Source organism: Theobroma cacao, chromosome 5 (genome assembly GCF_053813885.1).
Source record: "Theobroma cacao isolate CCN51 chromosome 5, ASM5381388v1, whole genome shotgun sequence".
NCBI classification, from domain to species: domain Eukaryota; kingdom Viridiplantae; phylum Streptophyta; class Magnoliopsida; order Malvales; family Malvaceae; genus Theobroma; species Theobroma cacao.
In genome coordinates, this window is record NC_142643.1 from 38,477,879 (window position 1) to 38,496,871 (window position 18,993).

Sequence of the window (18,993 nt, forward strand, 5' to 3'; positions counted from 1 at the left end):
AGTGTTTAACAAAGGATTAAAGTTAACATATAAAGCTTACACGTTTATAAACATTAAGAGCAGCATAGGTTCTGGTTTATTAACATATAAATAATATTATTTATTACATTTATTTTATATATTTGTTAGTTTGAATAGATCAATCATTTCGTATATTGATAATAATATGATTTGTTTTCTATCAATTTTTGTTGCAGATATATGGGACGAAGGATTTTAGAAAATAGAGGAAAATGATCCAATCTAGTTTTGCATAGGCATGCATAATAATTTTCTTTTGGGGAAAAAGAAACGGGAAACAAGAAAATATGCCAGAGGAAACATATGTAAACTTTTGCATGCTTGGAGTTTGATTTTTTTTTTTATGTGTTTAATAAAATATATATCTAATAACCACGTGTTTTACATGTGACGGTTTGATGTGGAGAAGCATGCAGGTGGCACGTGATGGAATAAAGCTTGTTAATTGGCTATTAAACTTTAGAATTAGCTGAAAAGTTAGTTGCTTTCTCCTTTTCTTTTTCACTTCTAGAGATAAAACAGAGTACAAAAGGGGGGCTTTTGTAATAATTATTACTTATGAAATAAATACAGTACTAAATTTCACAATGATTGTCTCTCTTTCGCTTAACTATTTCTCTCAATTTTATATGGTATTAGAGTAGCATTAGGGTTTCTAGTGTAGTTCATCTTTAAAAATTTGTTAATGTTGTTCGTTATCTGAACTTTAATTTGTATTTTTTTGAGATCGTTTCAATAGCTTTATAATTTTTTTTTGCATCTTGATTTGATTTGTTATTCTTACTGAATCTTGCAAACCAATTAAGAGTTAATTCATCTAATTTTGAGATCTTCGGTCACCATGCTCTTTGCATAACATTAATAATCTTAGATCAATAGTTGATTAATCTAAAAATAACCACGAGTAACTATGTTGCGTGGAGTAGATCCTTTATACTAGCTTTATCCATAAGAAACAAGATAGATTTTTTTTATGGAACAATCCCAAAACAAAATACATTGTATGATTTCTGGACAGCAGTGATAATTTGATAATGGCTTGGTTTCTTTATTCTATCTCACCGCCAATGCCTCAACAATTTTATATATGAATTCTGCCACGAAAATCTAAGATACACTATAATTCAATTTTCCTCAACATGATGATACACGTGTTTATAATCTTCAATTCACTTTATGCAATCTTCTCTCTTTCACTCGATTATTTCTCTCAACCTTTAAGAACTTTATGTCCCTCCATGCAATTCATTGCATTGTTGTGGAAATTAAATTACCTCTTATTTTAATAATATTTACATTCAATTGTTAGACCATACCTTTACTGTCACGACCCGGAACTCCCATCGAGCCCGTGACAACCACCGTGAAGCCTCGACAGACATTCTTCCCCCGAATGCCTTTCGTGACCTCGCAAGGCTTTGTACCAGTTTTTCCATTCCTCTCCATTTTTTTCTTTTTTTTTGAATAATAAAATAAAATAAAAATATTAATTAAAATAATCTATTTTAATGTAAAACAATATATATATATATATATATTTGAAACATCCAAAAATTAATTTTCTACACATAAAAATAAAATAAATTTATATACACTGTAATATAGAAAACTGGAATATGCAATTTAAATTACAATGACACGTGGGCCCCCAAATAATTGAGAAGGTTTAAGTCTATAACTTTACTTTCTAGGATGCAACTTTGAAATTTACTTCTCGATGCAATTGACAATCTACTACCTATTCTGAGCATGAAAAATGTATAGGAAGAAGGGTGAGTTATAAATCCCAACTCATATAAATAATTGGATTTCATCCAATTACTCAACATGGCTTATGTACTTTTCAAAAACTTGGCCCTTGCCAAAAATTCATTCTCGGGGATACCTAGCGAAGGCATCTTACCGAAACCGCCAAGGCTGTTTATTGTCACACACACAAACACATTTCACCTCTGACAACACAGCCGTTCCTCGACATTGGCTGAGTCCTAGTTTCACGTGGTGGCCAGCGTGAAATGTACTCAAATCCTACCTCAGGAGTTATTCTACGCGCCTCTCCAATCGAGGTAAGCTCAATAATTGGGAACTGTGCCCCTCTAATTAGGCTGGCCCACAGAACCCCTGTCACTGCAGTGCCCACTTTATAATCCACCAACCAATAAAATCACAATAGTATGACATGGCTCACTTAACACATTCAAGGCAAATCAAAACAGTTCACATATTCTTTAAATCATAAAAATAACCAGTCATACCCACATTTATCATAAGCCATTTAATGTAAAATCATGGATAAACAACACAATCATAGAATAGGTCTCCAATTACTCTATTTTTGAAATCATTATTAAATTTTCAAAATTTTTATAAAATCTCATTTTCCCATAAAACACAATAATTTTCCAATTAAACCATTTTTCTATAAAATCACACCATTAAATAAATCTACTCTAGATAATTAAGATGACAGTAAGTTTACTCACTGTACTAGGAGTAGATATACTCCTACTCTCGGTCCTTGGGTATAGTCTTTTACCCGTATCAGATAGCTCACCACCGATCCACAATACATGACACAAAAAATTTAATAATTTATGTCAAATCAATATATATTATTTCATGCTCTTATCCATACGTATGCATTAGATAGGGTGTGAAATGTTTGGACAATCGTTTAATCACAGTGTCTGACCTAACTCGCCTATATACGGTGTAAATTTCTAAAATCTTCAATTTAACTCCAATTCCATCCATTTCAATTTCAATTATCCAATTATATCCACAATACGTCAATGATTGTGAATGTGGTCCAATTTATCAGTTCGGACCACAAATTACGCTTTTACCCCTAGTGGGTAAAAATTTCAATTTTTTACACCAAAAATTCCCATTTAATTTTCAACCTCATAATTCATCATTTTTCCATCTAATTCTCTTAAAATAAAGTCAACCTCATCCTCACACACCATTGGCTAGATTCGGCCTAGAGAAATTCATGGAGAAAATGAATATTTTTCTTGTTGTTTTACTCATAAACATGCTAAACTAACACTAAACACTAACATAGTTCAAAATCAGATTAATCTAATAACTTTCTCTCTCTAAACCCATATGATCAGATTTGAATCCATCATCAAAACACATAATTTAACCATGAAAAATAAGGAGAAATGCATGGAAATGATAAATCTTAAGCTAAGCTTGAAAAATCATACCTTTAAACACTTGATTCCTTGAAAAATCAAACTTTTTCTTTGAATTTTCTCACTCTAGGGTTTGTTCTTATTTCTCTCTCTCTCCTGCTGGTTTTGGCTGACCCTCCCAATGAAGAATTCTGAAATTTTTAAGCCTTTTAATAGGCTTAATAAAATATTATTATTTTATTTACCTTTTGAATATTTTATTATTTTATTTTTTTCTAGCCATCTTTTTGACTTTCTTTTTCTACCACTCAATCCTCTTCACTTATCCATGTCTTCCATGAAATTTCTAGACTTTTCCAAAGTTTTGGTGGAGCAAATTTTTTAAAAATTACACTTTTGCCCCCGTAAAGTGAAAAATTACATTTTTACCTCAAAAACTGAAAAATTGCCCATAAACATATTTTTCATCCCTTATACTCATACCGTTATTCAATTTGTCAAATGTGATCTAAATTCTCTCAAAATATCAAATTTTGTTCGCGGGTGGAAAAATTATGATTTTGCCCCTAGATAGTGAAAATTCTGGTTTGACTCTGAATTGATCATCGAACTCCGAATTACCATTTTGAGTCATCCTTGAACTATGAAACTTTTAATTTCACCTTAAAATTCCTATTTGAATTAGTTCGAGGCTTAATCGACTCAATGGTACCATTAGGGGTAATATCGTCTTTTAACGATTTCTCGAACTTCCTAAATATACAAACATTTTATCGAGCATGTGAATGATATTATAATTATTTTACAAAGCAGAGTTTGACATTTACTCCGAAATTGTAATTGGAGTCGAAACCGAACATCATGCAAGCATTAGCTTGCCACACTGCAACATTCCAGATATGCAATTTGCCAAGCTATCCTGGAATGCATTGATAAAGGTGTTCACCAAAATAAAAAGGAAAAACCTTTATTGATTGTTTTACTATTTTTTTTTTGAAATGCACATACTTCATTCGTTGATTATTTTACTAATTAAATCCTAGATTATCTCATCATATTCATTTTAAATTTAAATTGATAATTACAAAGAAGAAAAAAAGATTACCCCCTCTATCCGAATCCTTTTATTCAATTTTCCTTTTTAGGATGTCTAAAAATTAAATTCTCTTAATTTCCTATTTTAAATATCAAATATTGTTAATTTTTCTATATTATAAATTTATTTTTAATATATATTTTTTAATTTTTTTCCTAAATAATTGAACATTAGAATTATAAAAAAATTTAAGATTTTATTATAAAATATGTTCAAATAGAAACTTTTGTCAATCTCCAAGGAAATGAAATGTATAAAAATTTTTAGATATGAGAGTAACTAAATTTAGTGCTCAATATAGTGGAATAAATAAAAATATGCCCCCCTCGTAAATAGAATTGCAAAAAAAAAAAAAGAAGGATTATTTTAACTAGATATCTATTTCCATAATTAATAACTCTGCAAAGAAAAAAAAGGAAATATTATTTTTGGTATTCTCATTTTGTATCTTCTTTTATTGCACTTTATAGAAAAAGAACCTAAACATAAAAACGAGAAATGAAAAATGGAAGATAAAAAACGACAATGATATCAAAAGAAATAAATAAGTCCCCTTACATTAAATAAATTATAAATGGAGAATGTACGACTATTCATATTTTGTAGAGAGCTTCCTCTTCATTTGGCTAAAAAGGCCAACAGTCTTATCCATAACATACATGTAAATAACTTGGCTCCCAGATTTATATGACTCTAAGCCATCCTAATCAGGAGCGGAGCCTCCTTTAGTTTTGAGCCAAAATTTTTAAAATTTTTTTATATTATATAAATTTTTTAAAATTTTTTTATATTATATAAATTTTTTAAAATTTTTAATATAATCACTTAATGAGCTTCTTCAAAATAATTTTTATTTAATAATTAATACAAATAAAGAATAATAAAAATATCTCACATGTCTCATTCAATTTTAATTTTTTTATTTTCTTTTTATAATTTATATTTATATTTATATTTATATTTGTTTGCAGTATTTGCTCATATGTTCTAAGTTTCTATTGATTTTCTTTTATAAATTTTTACGAAACATCAACCATATTTTTTTTATTATGTCATCTATGGGTTCTATTTTTTGCTTGCCATGTTCTTCTTTTTCCTATTATGTGAATTTTATTTTTTATGATTCTAATATTTAAAAATTAATATATTATTATATAGTTCTCAAATATAAGTTGTAGTTTGTCAATATATTTTTTTTTTATTAATATTAATTATGTAAGAGGAAATTATCTTGAATATATCTTTTTTATATACTTTATGTTTTATATTTAGTTGAAAAGAAATTATTTTGAATATGTAGTCTTTAAACAATCTTGATTATATTAGAGGAAATTATTTATCCTCTATATCATATTTAACAATTTATATTTTATATATTATAGTTTTATATTTAATATTATAAGTTTAAATAGAAATAAAATAAGAATATTGGAAGTTGAGTATATTACTTTGTTTTTCAAGTTTGATTAAAGTATGAGTAAGTTGAAAACAATTGGTAAATTCTTTAAAAGAAAAGAAGTAAATTGCTTAGATTCTTCTACAATTGAGCCACCAAACTTCAAGGTTTTAACTCATGAGTAAGACTAACGTAAATCAAATTATCCAAGTCTTAATTCTAAAAAAATAGATATTTTTTAATATATAATTAATAATTAATGAATTTAAATTAAAAAATCAACCATAACTTTCTTACAAGATGATTTATATTTACTTTTTGAAAGTCAAAGGATGAAAAATTTTACAAAAGGGATAGGAAATCTCGTAACGTTCTTACAAAAACCTGCAGTAGACAAAAAGTTGCAGGGAAACACAATCCACCTATACATGATCTGTAAATTTGTCAAGTTAGTGGAGGAAAATCAAAAACGTATCAACGGATGGAGCCTAGGTAGTAGTCTGGAAGAGCAGCAGTCTCTTATGAGCAGCAGATATTCAACCATCAAAACAGTCCAAAAAGCCTGAGGTGCCCGACAGACAGAAGCAGAAATATCCAGGGAAATAGATCAAGCCGGATTAATTACCTCGATCACCTGTACGGATCCAACATCAAGGCTCCACAGAAAATCAACTGTCCTGAGAACGCCCTCTTTAGCTAGTATATTTGCTTCATTGTTTGCTGAACGCAGGGTGTGCTTAATGTCCCTCTTCTTAATTTTGCCGAGAATATTGAGATTTTGGACAATCAGTTGTCTCGGTCTCCATGGCACCTTGTTAGGGGAAGTGATCCAATTAACAACATTTTGGTTATCAGATTCAATAAGAGGGGATGAGACGTACACCACCTAGACGCAGCGTAAATGAGAGCAGCAGCCATCTGCTCAGTCTTGTTTGAATCACACACCCCAATAGATTTTGAGAAAAGGATAAAGACATCCCCGTGCTCATTGCGCAAGATGCCTCCAACTCCGTAGTCATCTGAGCAACCTAGAGGCTCTATCCCTGTTAAATTTGGGACTCCCCGCCGGTGGTTTGGACCAAGACATCATATTTAAGGTTTGCTTACATCTATTAGAGGTAGTTCCCACATTTGGGAACCTAGCCAAGTCACCAAATTTTTCCTTTGAAAATTACTTCATTTCTAGTGGTCCAGGTGCCCCATAAGATTGCACACCAAACCATTCGCCAAATCAGCCCATTATTTAGAGCGCTAACCACCTCCAACCATGAAAGAAGGCAGATCCGGGGATCATCATGATACACCAAGTGGACATTCTAAAGAGCACCCCACTGCTGCCAGAGGAGCCAAGACTTGCCACTATTGAAAAAATGGTGACTCATCGTTTTGATTTCAATTATTTTTTATTATCAATCGCTTGATTATTGATTAAATTCAATATATTTATTTTTAAAATTTTTAACCTTTATTTTTTTGTCTTTTAACCCCCAACAAAATTTAACTAGCTCCGCTCTTGGAAACGAGATCATCCTCTCATTCTGTTCTCTTAATCTTTGGGTTCAGCTCCGTGATGTTTCTCTTTTTTCTGTCCCTTCTACTACCATTGAAGTGTCCTGGTTTTGTGTTTCCTACTTCTTCCTTTGAGCTTCCTGTGCTCGAATTGTTCCTGTTCTGTTTGTGCCTCTGTTTCTTTCGTTGTTCTGAGGTTGCTACTTGCTTCTTTGTTGCCCTTTGATGATTTGCCTCTGTGGTACATGTCTTCTACTTCGTTTATTTTGCTTTGGGGTTTTCCTTTTTTTCCTGCTGGTTGTCGATGGTTGCTAGTTGCTGTTTTCTTGCTTTCAGGCTCCTTTGATTTTGATTTGCTTTGCTGCCCTTCTTCTTTTCTGCCTTCTTTGTCTCTCCAGCAGGCTGTCTTTGTTTTCTGCTGGTGCCTGCTGCTTCCTGCTGTTGAGAAGTTCTTTCTTTCTCTTGTTTTTTCTTTCTTCTTTTATGAGTTGTTTCTGGATCTTCTTTTTCTGATCTTTTTCCTTTGAGCAGACCTTTTATCTTTGATGTACTGTTTAATAAATTCTTCTGATCTTTACCTTTCAAAAAAAAAAAAATAGTGAAGATGGTATTATGAAAATTATAAGAAAATTTCCAAGTTGATTACATCAAAGATTTATGCAACTGGTGAAGACTTGCCCCACTAAGCACAAATTCTGATCTGCCCTTGGCTGCACTAGGTTACGATTAGGCAACCTCCCCAACCACAAAAAAGAAGAAAATAGTCAAAAATCAAATTATATCCAGATATATATCCTTAATATAATTAGCCATTTTTAGTTCTGTGCCAATCTTTCCTTTGTAGTTTCACAATGCCCCAAGAATAGGGCTCCCTAACTTGATATCTATATATGCTATTAAACTGATCGAGACTATCAAAAGGCCAGTTTGGTTTTCTTTTCACAAGCACTAATTTTGAAGATTTCTAGAAATTTTTGAGATATGAGAAAGTTTGGAACTTCCATGCATAACCTTAAACTCTGAAAATTTATGATTACATTTCAGATAAATCAAAGATTTTAACTGAATTACTAACTTCAGATGGCTTTGTATTCACATCATCTGTATCACTGTCTTTTATTATTGTAAGAGGGCAACAAGTTTGCCGACCGCCTTGCGAAAGCTGGTATTGGTAGATCAAATGGGCTCCTTCAGGTTTTTAATCCCGTTCCTGTTTATGCTTCTTCTACTGGTTGATGTCTTTTTGGGATTTTTGCGTGGCTCGCTTCCTTTCTTTTTGATTTTTCTCCTTTGTTGTTTGGGTTCTGTTGCTTTTTCCTTTTGACGCTTTCTTCCACTGGAGTCGGGGTTATGTATCGACGTTGTAACATGTTAACATGTCATTTTGGAATAGGATATTGTCACGTGACAGATGATGTAATCAAAGATATCACTGATTGGATTTTTTATTGCTAAGTACTTGTTTTGCCCTTTTTACCGATCTACATGTCTTAAAATTATTGGTTCACATTTTTTTTTTAAAAGCGTAAATTTTCATTGATATAAAACTGCACAGCAATGAAGTTTCTCCTTGGAAACTTCATTCCCCTGTATACAAAAGCAGGCAGCACGAAAACAGCATGCATCAAAACAAAATCTCAACATCACTTTACAATGGCAGTCCCAGGGTGAGAATCAGAAGGGACGCCGGCCGCAAGGGAAGGCTGCCGATGAAAAGAGGACAGTTCGTAGGGGGTCTCGAATCTGGTTTCCTAATTCGACCAATTAGAGGAGAGAGGACGCCGGTAAATGGAGCAAAGCTCGATTCGGGCAACAAGAGAGAGAGAGAGAGAGGGGGGATCGAGCCAGCATTGCAGGTTTGGGGAGAGTTACCGCTGGTGAAGGAGGAAGGGGAGCTATCGGTGGAGGCTTTTAGAGAGAAGGCAGAGAAGAAGCTTTTAGAGAGAGAAACAAGAGGGAAGAAATGAAGAAGGAATGGAGGAAAGAGAGATTAAATACCTAGGGTTTGGAAGCATTAAACGGCATCGTTTTGGGCAACAGGAGGCTGTTGGACAGGTATCAAACGGTGCATTTCGAAGGGTTGTATTGCGGGACTACTGAGCAGATTTTGTGTTGCAGTCTTGGGCTTCTTATGAGCTCGGTGTTGGGCCAATCCCAGCCCAATAAGGTATAACTTTTCTCTTTGTTGGATTTGTTCTAATTGATATGGAGTCTAGCCTATCTTCCTTAAATAAAATGTATTTATTTTCTTAAGAAAGAAATATATATATATATATATATATATATATATATATATATATATATATAATATGAATGCTTATTTTAATGTTAGAAAATCAAAATAAACAAAAAAATAATAATAGTAAAGGGGCATAATTTAGAAGAACATATATATATATATATATATATATATAATAAGTAAATAAATAGTAAGAAAACTAATAATAGTTTTTTTTAAATAGTAATAATAATAAGCAAATGAGAAGAATAAATAGAAAAGAAAAAAAGAGAGAAAAGAAAGAAATATTTATATTATAAATATATTTAGATACTTGTAAATATAATATGTATATATATATATAAAATAAAAAAACAACAACATGATACAAATATAAAAATTATGAAAAAATGAAATGACTATTTGAAAGATTTTTACCTAAAAGGGGCAAAGAGTTGCTTCTTTCTGGTGGATTTCTTAGGTACGGAGTTCGAGACGAATTTTCATCGAAGCGTCGGGATAAATTCAAATTCTACACTCTGATACCCATTAGTCCAAACAATTGTTGTTTAAAATAATATACATAAAAATAATAATAATAATAATAAATATATAAATAAGGTAATAAATCACTTTAAATTATCAAACATGTTATTATTACCAACCAACTAATTAACAAACATGGTCATGTAGATATCATCATTTTTTACTGTCATAGCATACCATATTTATCTTGCAAATGGGGTGAGAATTTCGATGATGGGATTTCCCCATGGAACTTGTAGAGACAAGTTCTTCCGGGGATATTTCTAGGTGAGAAAAATTTCGAGACTTCACCAAAGCATTTGGATGGTCTTCGAATGATTTTTCAATAAAAGATTACCGACCCCATTATTTAAAACGAACAAATCATGATATCATTTTACGCTCGCATCATGTGCATATGTAAAACCAAATAAAAGACTCGATCAGATAACATAACAAAGAATTAATTAATAAAAAGGATTAAGGAAACACATGAATAAAATCAAGGTAGACTTCAATAGGATAACTTAAGATTAAATAGTACCGTTCGTGGAACGGGCGTCATGAAGGTGTTAACTCTTCTCCGTACGTAACCGCACTCCCGAACCTATCTCTAAAAAACGTGGATCAGTTCTCGTTCTGTCAACAGACCTAAAATTAATTTAGGATTCCGTTGATTAGAATAGGGTTAATAGGTGATCAATCACACCAAAAAAAAAAAGATTGGTGACGACTCCTAGTTATTTTATTTTCGCCCTTATCTAGCGGACGAGTTCCTGGATCCGTACGTTACGACAATAGTAAAATCAAATATATCAAAATGTTTTAAAAAATATTTTAAAATGTTATTAAAAATATTTTTAAGAATAAATTTTAAAAATATATTATCTTTCAGTCAAAATTTTTCCAATATGCACATTGTGATATCCGACGCTCCATGTCAGAAGATTGAGGGGACCATAGTAAGAATATGTCTCTTGGTCAAGCTTGAATACGTAATGCTCAGCGATGAAATGGCCGGCCATTGGGTGCATTCCACCCCCAACAAATGTTGAAAGTATCAAATACGCCAAAGGTTTCCAGCCCCAAAAGTAAATTAAGGTTGCATCAAGTGCGATCTGAATAAATAAGTTGATGAACTCCCAATAGCCAGGGGGCTTTGGTTTGTGAAATAAGGGGCGGAGCGCGTAGAAAAAGAGTTGGAAGATGACCCATACGACTTTTGTTACAACATTAGTCACAAGATAAGCTTCGGTGTGGCTTGGGACATCCATGTCCATGCCATCTCCCTTGGAAACGATGATGCTCAAGGTGATATATACTTCTGGAAAGTCACAGACATGGGCGCACCAATTGGGAGGTTAGCAAAAATCCCTAGCCAACGGTTGTAGACAGGAGTGGAGAAAGGAAGATTATGGCTGAGCTCATGGATGGTAAGAAGAGGTTGTGGTTGAGGAAAGAGCCAAAGAAGTAGGCAGTTGCAAAAATTTTTAGCCAACCAGCATCATGTAGGGAAGTAGCGGTCCATAGTTGAAGCTACAAAACCACACTAATCTTAAGGAAAGCTAAGGGATCAGGACCAAAGAGCTCTTTAATTTGAGGGCACTGAGAGAGGATCTAAAGTCTCCTTGAAGCATAAGGCTCATCGGTCTATGACCAGAAAAAGTCGTTCGCCGTTATTACTCCTTTCTTTTCCTCTCTCCTTTTCCCTCTCCCCATCTCTCTCTCTCTCTCTACAAACCGTATATTAGTTTCCCTTCATTTTCCCTTCTTCTCCTCCTTCTTCCATCTTTTCTCCACAAAAGATTGGTTCATTCCCTTTTGCTGCTACTACTAATTAATGATGGTTTTTACCCTTTTGCTGCCACTACTAATTAATGACATTGTAGACTGAACCTCTACAAAGTAAAATTATTTGGCTAAAGGCCTAGGGGGCCAAACACTAATAATAAGGGCACGTTTGGTTCACGGAATAAATAGGAATGGAATAGAATAGTTATTACGTGGGAATAGAATGAGGTGGGAATATAATAGAATAAGTATTATGTAGTTTGGTATGATGAATGGAATAGAGTATGAATAATTATTATGACTTATTACAGTGTTTAGTTGGTAACAATAGCTTTAGAATAGGAAAGGAATAGAAAATAAAAAGACAAAAATACCCTTTTATTATATTTAATTATTTTTATTTTTTTTTTTAAATATTAATAATTTATAATTAATTAAAATATTAATAATTAATAATTTAAATATAAATATTTTAATATAATTTAATTACTAATATTTTAATTAATAATATTTTATTTTATAATTTAATATTATTATTATTATTAAAAATATTAATAATTTTTTTTATATTCATTAAAAATTTAATATATTAATAATTTAATAAATAAAACATTAATAGTTTAAATATTAATATTTAATATTTTACTCATATTAATATTAATAATGTTTAAAAAATATATAAAATATTAATATTTTAAATTTTATAAATAATTTATTCTTTTATTTTATTTTTCCCTTTTTTTTTTTTCATGAGCCGGTCGCCGGAAAGGCGACCGGTGTAACAAAACGCCGATCTGGCGCACCATGTGGCCAGATCTGGCCACTACGGCGCCAGATCGGTGCTTCCCCGCGGCTAGATCTGGCTGTGGAGTGCCAGATCCAACCGTGGGATCTGGTCGGGAAGCACCAGATTCGGTGCTTCCCCCTGCCAGATCTGGCCGTTGAGTGCCAGATCTGGCCAAATCTCCGGTGTAACTTGGTTTGACCATATTCGGTCATAAAATCGCCGTCACAGCCGCTTCCGTCGCAGTCGCCGCCGCCGCTAACATCATCTCCAGCGTTGATGCCACTTAGAGAGAGAATAAGAGAGGAAAGAATGGGGGAAGAGAGAGAAAGAAAAAGAGAAAATGAGAAAAAAAATATATATATAGGTCTAGGGTTGTAATATTTTTAAACAATAAGGGGTATTTTAGTCATATCATAATTCAAAGCTATTCCCATGGTCACGGAATAGCAAAAACCATGGGGAACCTCGGGTTTAACTATGCCTGAGTTTTACCCCTTTTGAGAGAATAGCTATTACTAAGTAATAGCTATTCTTTGTGATATTACCATACCAAACGGAGGTAAGCTATTCCCTTGGGAATAGACAGGGAATAGCTTAGCTATTCCCTGTACCAAACGTGCAGTTAGGGTACTTATAAGCAATAAAAATAACTTCTGTTGATTTTATTGCTATTAAACTTGTTCGATAAAGTAATGTAGGATTAACGTAACAGATGCCCACTTTCTACCAAGCATGTAATGGTGCATTCAATGTAATTTAAAGCTCAAAGTATTCCATAGGTCCCTATTCTATAGGTTTTTCATCAATTTAATCTTTATTTCAAAATTGATTAATATAATTTTTATACTTTGAGATTTGTGCAATTGGGTCTTTATATCTAATGCTATCTAAATTGACAGTTAGTGATACTGACTTGCAGGGACAGAGTCAGGATTTCAAGTTTGCAAAAACAAAAATAAAAAATTTAATATTTTAGAAGATAAATCTATTAAATTTTTAAAAAATTATGAATAAAATTACAAATATTTAAAACAAAGCAAGAAAAAATTTATAAATTTTTTGAACTTTGGGGGACGGGGGGCCTACTAGCCCCTCTCCCTCCTCCTCAATTGACGTGTAATTGACATAGTATAGACATGTTAAACAATGTTAATCCATAAAGTTAAACTATGTATCTATCATATCACCCATTAATTTCAGCCGAATGTATTCACGGTGTAATTTTGGTTAATACCAAAGGAAAACAAAACAAGAAAGCAAACTGCAAAACCAACTAGCAGGGGGGACTTTACACGGTGTTAATAGCCCTGGCACCCCGCAACCCAAGGCCCCGCCGCCGCCCCCGCCCCCCCACCCCAAGCTAGGATAGAGTTTTGCTTTATACGGAATTATGGGGTACCAACCTAAAAAAAGAAAAAGTAAAATCGTATCTCGGCTTTAGGTGAATCCCTCAGCTTTTACATTTTTTGAGTGTAATAGTTGTGAAGTGATGAACAAAAACAAAATATCCTATTTATATAACTTTTATGTCATTTGAAAAGTAAACATCAATTTAAACATAAAAAATATTTTTTGTTTATAAATATTATGATTGAGCCAAACTCACACTTAAAAATTTATATCCAATCTTAAATTAAATTAGACCGAATCTAAGGGCCTAGGTTAGATAGCCTAACCCCCTTCGACACCTCTACACATCAGCAAAACCATTGGCGTTTTTTAATAAACAAAATAAAAATGCATTGATATATTGAATGACGTGGGACAAAAAGTGATACTTGAACATATGTTATACCAAAAAATATAAGTGTGGGCTTATAGTGATTGAATGCAATCGACACCTTATTATAAGAGAGCTTGTAGTTTTTTGTATTTAGATGGCTTTGTAGTTCCAAGAGCTCTTTGTAGCACAAGTTATAGGAAAACTATGGGTTTCAAGTACTCATGGTCCTCTTGGAGGTTTCTTGCACTTGTTTTTGCAGTTGAATTTGCTTTTCATGGCTTCAGCTATGGAGAAGAAGGTACTCTAGTATTTATTTCTACGAGCATTTCATTTTGAAGACTTGGATTTAGGTTCATATGTAGTATTTATTTTCCTTTGCATACATATATGATATATGAATTGATGTTACAATGAGATATTTTTTTTATTTTATAAATCCCGTATTATAATTTGATTTTGACATTTTTAAATTAAATTCTTATTGTAAAAAAATACATCGATCATTAGCAATCTTAATTTGTTCAATATTTAATTGTTTATTCATAATTTTTACAATTAAAATTTTTGATCATAACTTTTTAAAAATGTTTTAAATCCATCTATTTCATCAATTACAGCTAAAAATCAATGAAATATGTCACTTTAACGTCATGTAGATGTTCACATAGCATAGATCTTTGTTCAAAAAGTTAGATGGGTTCACTTTTTTCTCACGCGGACATCCAAATTTTTTGATTCATTTAATTTTGACATGTAGACATTGAAATAACAAATTTTGTTGAATTTTAATGACAACGGTTGCAACAAATGAATTTGAAACATTTTCATAAATTATAAATACCATATTTGAATTTTAAAAATTAATAAAAATAAGGTATTACATAAAATTCATAGATCTTTAGAGCAATTTTCTCCATTCTAACACTTCGTTGTTATAGATGACATGTATTTAGGAGGTAGAGACCAAATAAATTTGTAATACATTAACAACCAATGAAATATGTTACCTTAAGGTCACGTAGAGTTACATTTAACATAAATCTTAATTTAAAATGTCAAGCGGATCCACTTTTTTACCAAGCGAACATCGTGAACATTCACATGGATGTCCATGTAATGCTAATATAGTAAATTTCATCGAATTTTAATGATGATGGTTAAAATGGATGAATTTGAACTAATTAAAAAAATTACAAATACAAATTTAAATTTTAAAAGTTAAAAGATTTATGGATACCAGTTCAATGTAACTCAAATGTTCTTTTGATGATAATTTACATGTATTTAGGAGATAGAGGCAGGACAAATTAGAAGATTTTTTCCCTTATGAGGAGAGCAAGTAAAGATATATAATTAACTCAAAATATCATTTGCAGCTCCTAAATTTGGCTTTATCCAAGACGCAACCTTTGCTCCAGCAGTCTCGTACTACGACTACATAATCATTGGTGGTGGAACCGCTGGTTGTCCATTGGCTGCAACCCTGTCTCAAAATGCGAATGTTCTAGTCTTGGAAAGAGGGGGGTCTCAGTATGTAAACATAACCAAGATAAGGATAGAGAACTTTTTGTCTACTCTTACAGACAACTCTCCCGATTCATTCTCTGAAGCATTCATCTCCAAGGATGGAGTCCCTAACAACCGAGCACGTGTGCTTGGCGGAGGAACAGTGATTAACGGAGGGTTTTACTCTCGTGCGGAAACATGCTTCTTAAAGCAAAATGGGATGGATGAAGCATTAGCAAATGATTCTTACGAGTGGGTTGAAAAGAAGTTGGTACACAAGCCAGTTGTGTTGCAGTGGCAATCTGCAGTGAGAGATGGGTTGCTTGAAGCTGGGGTTTTGCCATATAATGGATTTACGTATGATCACATTAATGGGACAAAAACTGGCGGAAGTATTTTGGATGGAAATGGAAATAGACATACTGCAGCTGATTTGCTTGAGTATGCTGATCCGAAGAGGATTAAGGTTTACTTGCATGCTGTTGTGCATAAGATCATGTTTACAACAAAAGGTAATTAATTAATGCATTTTATTTTTCTAGAATCAAATAACTTTATTATATTATTTAAATAAGTTCTTAAATTTTAATTTTTTATTAAATTTAATTAAGTCTTTGTATTTTATTTTGGACTAAATAAGTCTTATTATTATTTTTTTAATCCAATAACTCTTACAACTAATGATTGATTTAATCAAAACGCTATTTGTTGTTTTTCAGTGACATTGACGTGAATTGTAACATGCCATAATAAATAATAATATAACATAATGATATGACCGTATGTTATTTTCACTATCACATCAATATAATGGAAGTATTTTAACTAATGACAATTAATCAACTATTAATTATAAATATTATTTTTTAAATTTAATTGAAGATAATAAAAATAGAAGGATTTATTTAAAATTTTTAAAATAATTTAATAATTTTATTAGACATTATGCCAATAACCTTATCTACTTAAAATCATTTTTCTCTTGTGCTGAATTTGTTCCCTGCACTTAAGTTTTGGTTTTGCGTATAAGCAAACAAAATGGAAAACTTTAATTTTTTGCCACTAAAAAATTCGTGCTTTAACCTTTTTCCTTACCTACTTTGATACTCACATTTTGATTAAAATTGAAAATTTTAAATAGAGTAAAGTCAACTATGATAATTTAACTAAAACAAAATTAATGATTATATTTTACAATTGATGGTTACTTTCTGACTGCTATTAAAATGCTTCGTCATAATTGGCCACATTAGAATGAAAGGGTTTCGTGGAATGCCAATCAAGCATTCAAGTGATGATCAATAAATGTACTAAATTTAGAATTGGCAAATGCAGCCTTAAGATTCTTAAATTAAGAGTTTGTCGTATTCATATATAGGATGAAGGCATCTACATTGGCAATGCAATTTCAGAATGCATGCTCTAACTAACTTTCTTTTTCGTTTACGTCAGACTGAATAAAATATACTGTTATGGCAGTTGGATCGAGACCCAAAGCTCAAGGGGTGATCTTCCACGATGCAAAAGGAGTAAGGCACACGGCTTTCTTGCAAAATGGGTCCAGGAGTGAGATAATTTCATCCGCAGGTGCAATTGGAAGTCCACAGTTGTTAATGTTGAGTGGGATTGGGCCCGCCCCTCAGTTGGAGGCACTTGGCATTAAGGTGGTGCTGAACCAGACCCTTGTGGGTCAAGGGATGGCAGACAATCCATTAAACGGTCTCATAATTCCTTCTCCTGTGCCCGTTGAGCTCTCATTCCCTGAAATTGTGGGTATCACCGAATTGAGTAATTATATAGAATCCACCAGTGGGTTTGATTTTTCTGCCCTTTCTGTTGCTCAAAGTCCTGCCAACTTCAATCAGGTTTTTACCCATTCCTATGTTCTCGGACATTTTGTTTATTTATTTATTCTTTTTACATGTGATTTTGAGTTATATAATTGAAAGTAATTATCTTATTATATAAACTCCATCTTCTCATTCTAGAATTGGAAACATATTGACACGATATTTTATCTTATGAAATTAGTTTTTTGATCATATGGTAAGTTAAATCAACTCAAGTGAGTTTGAGAGATTCTATCTTTTGAGTCGAGTTGTATTTTTAGGTTGAAAAAAGCCCTATGGCATTCCAAGAAGCAATGGATAATTCACCAACAAATCTTGGGTTTATTATGGAGAAGTTTAATGGTCCAATCTCAGAGGGTTATCTTGAGCTTCAAAGCACAAATGTGAGTGACAACCCTAAAGTCAGGTTTAACTACTTCCAAGCACCAGAGGACTTAAGGAAGTGTGTCCAAGGCGTGAAAACCATCATCAACGTTGTGAATTCCAAATCATACTCGAGATTCCGTTACAGCAACACAACAACACAAGATCTTCTAAACATGATGGCGAGCATGCCGGTGAACCTGAGACCAAGACATCCTAATTCTACAGTTTCCCTGGAGCAATACTGCATAGACACTGTCATGACCTTTTGGCATTATCATGGAGGTTGCCAAGTTGGAAAGGTTGTTGATCGAGATTACAAGGTCTTTGGTGTGGATAGGCTTAGGGTTATAGATGGTTCAACCTTTAATTTTTCCCCTGGAACTAATCCTCAAGCTACACTTATGATGCTTGGAAGGTAATGCTATTATTTACAACCATTTTTTCTATATATTCAGAAGTTCGAATAGATCAATCATTTTTTACATTGATAATAATATGATTTGTTTTTTTATCAATTTTTTATGCAGATATATGGGACGAAGGATTCTACAAAGTAGAGGAAAATGATCTAATCTTGTCTTCACACAAGCATGCATAATAATTTCATTTTAGGAAAAAAGAAACAAAAAAAAGGAAAATATGTGAGAGGTGACATATGTAAACTCTTGCTTGCTTGGAGTTCATTCTTCTTATGTGTCTAATAAAATATATGTCTAATAATCACGTGTTTTACATACAACGGTTTGAAGTGGAGAAGCATGCAAGTGGCACGTGACGAAATAATGCGTGATGATACAAGTGTAATTTTCAATTCACTTTATGTAATATTCTCTTTTCCACTCTTATCGACTATTTCTCTCAATTTTATAACCATTAATAACTCTATGTCCCTCCATGCAATTCATTGAATATTGTGGAAATTAAACTACCTCTATCTTAATAATTTTTACATTCAATTATTAGATCATACCTTTACTCTGAAGTTGTAATCGGAGTCGAAACCATACATCATGCAAGCATTAGCCTGCCACACTGCAACATTCCAGATATGCAGTTCACTTT

General features: G+C 32.4%; 1 protein-coding gene and 1 pseudogene across 2 annotated transcripts; one reads left to right on the forward strand and one right to left on the reverse strand.

The window, feature by feature from the left end:
* Positions 1–4,849: 4,849 nt before the first annotated feature.
* Positions 4,850–11,627, reverse strand: LOC18599330 (sphingolipid delta(4)-desaturase DES1-like pseudogene; annotated as a pseudogene).
* Positions 11,628–14,379: 2,752 nt separating this feature from the next.
* On the forward strand, positions 14,380–18,770 carry LOC18599332 (protein HOTHEAD-like). 2 transcript variants are annotated; one of them, XM_088806593.1, is made up of 5 exons: positions 14,380–14,507; positions 15,586–16,227; positions 17,195–17,613; positions 17,826–18,346; positions 18,459–18,770. In XM_088806593.1, exons 1-5 carry the CDS (start codon positions 14,414–14,416, stop codon positions 18,496–18,498), a joined length of 1,716 nt encoding a protein of 571 aa, XP_088662719.1. In that variant the 5' UTR covers positions 14,380–14,413; the 3' UTR covers positions 18,499–18,770. The 2 variants fall into 2 exon arrangements, with proteins under 2 accessions (XP_088662719.1, XP_017977179.2); XM_018121690.2 differs by having other exon boundaries at positions 17,195–17,580.
* Positions 18,771–18,993: the final 223 nt, after the last annotated feature.

What these genes read in the sequence shown, in the direction of transcription:
- LOC18599332 (XM_088806593.1), top strand. Translation starts at nt 14,414, where the DNA reads ATGGGTTTCAAGTACTCATGGTCCTCTTGGAGGTTTCTTGCACTTGTT. An exon ending in GATCATGTTTACAACAAAAG is followed by an intron (nt 16,228 to 17,194) that starts GTAATTAATTAA and finishes CTGTTATGGCAG; the next exon opens with TTGGATCGAGACCCAAAGCT. An exon ending in CCTATGTTCTCGGACATTTT is followed by an intron (nt 17,614 to 17,825) that starts GTTTATTTATTT and finishes TTGTATTTTTAG; the next exon opens with GTTGAAAAAAGCCCTATGGC.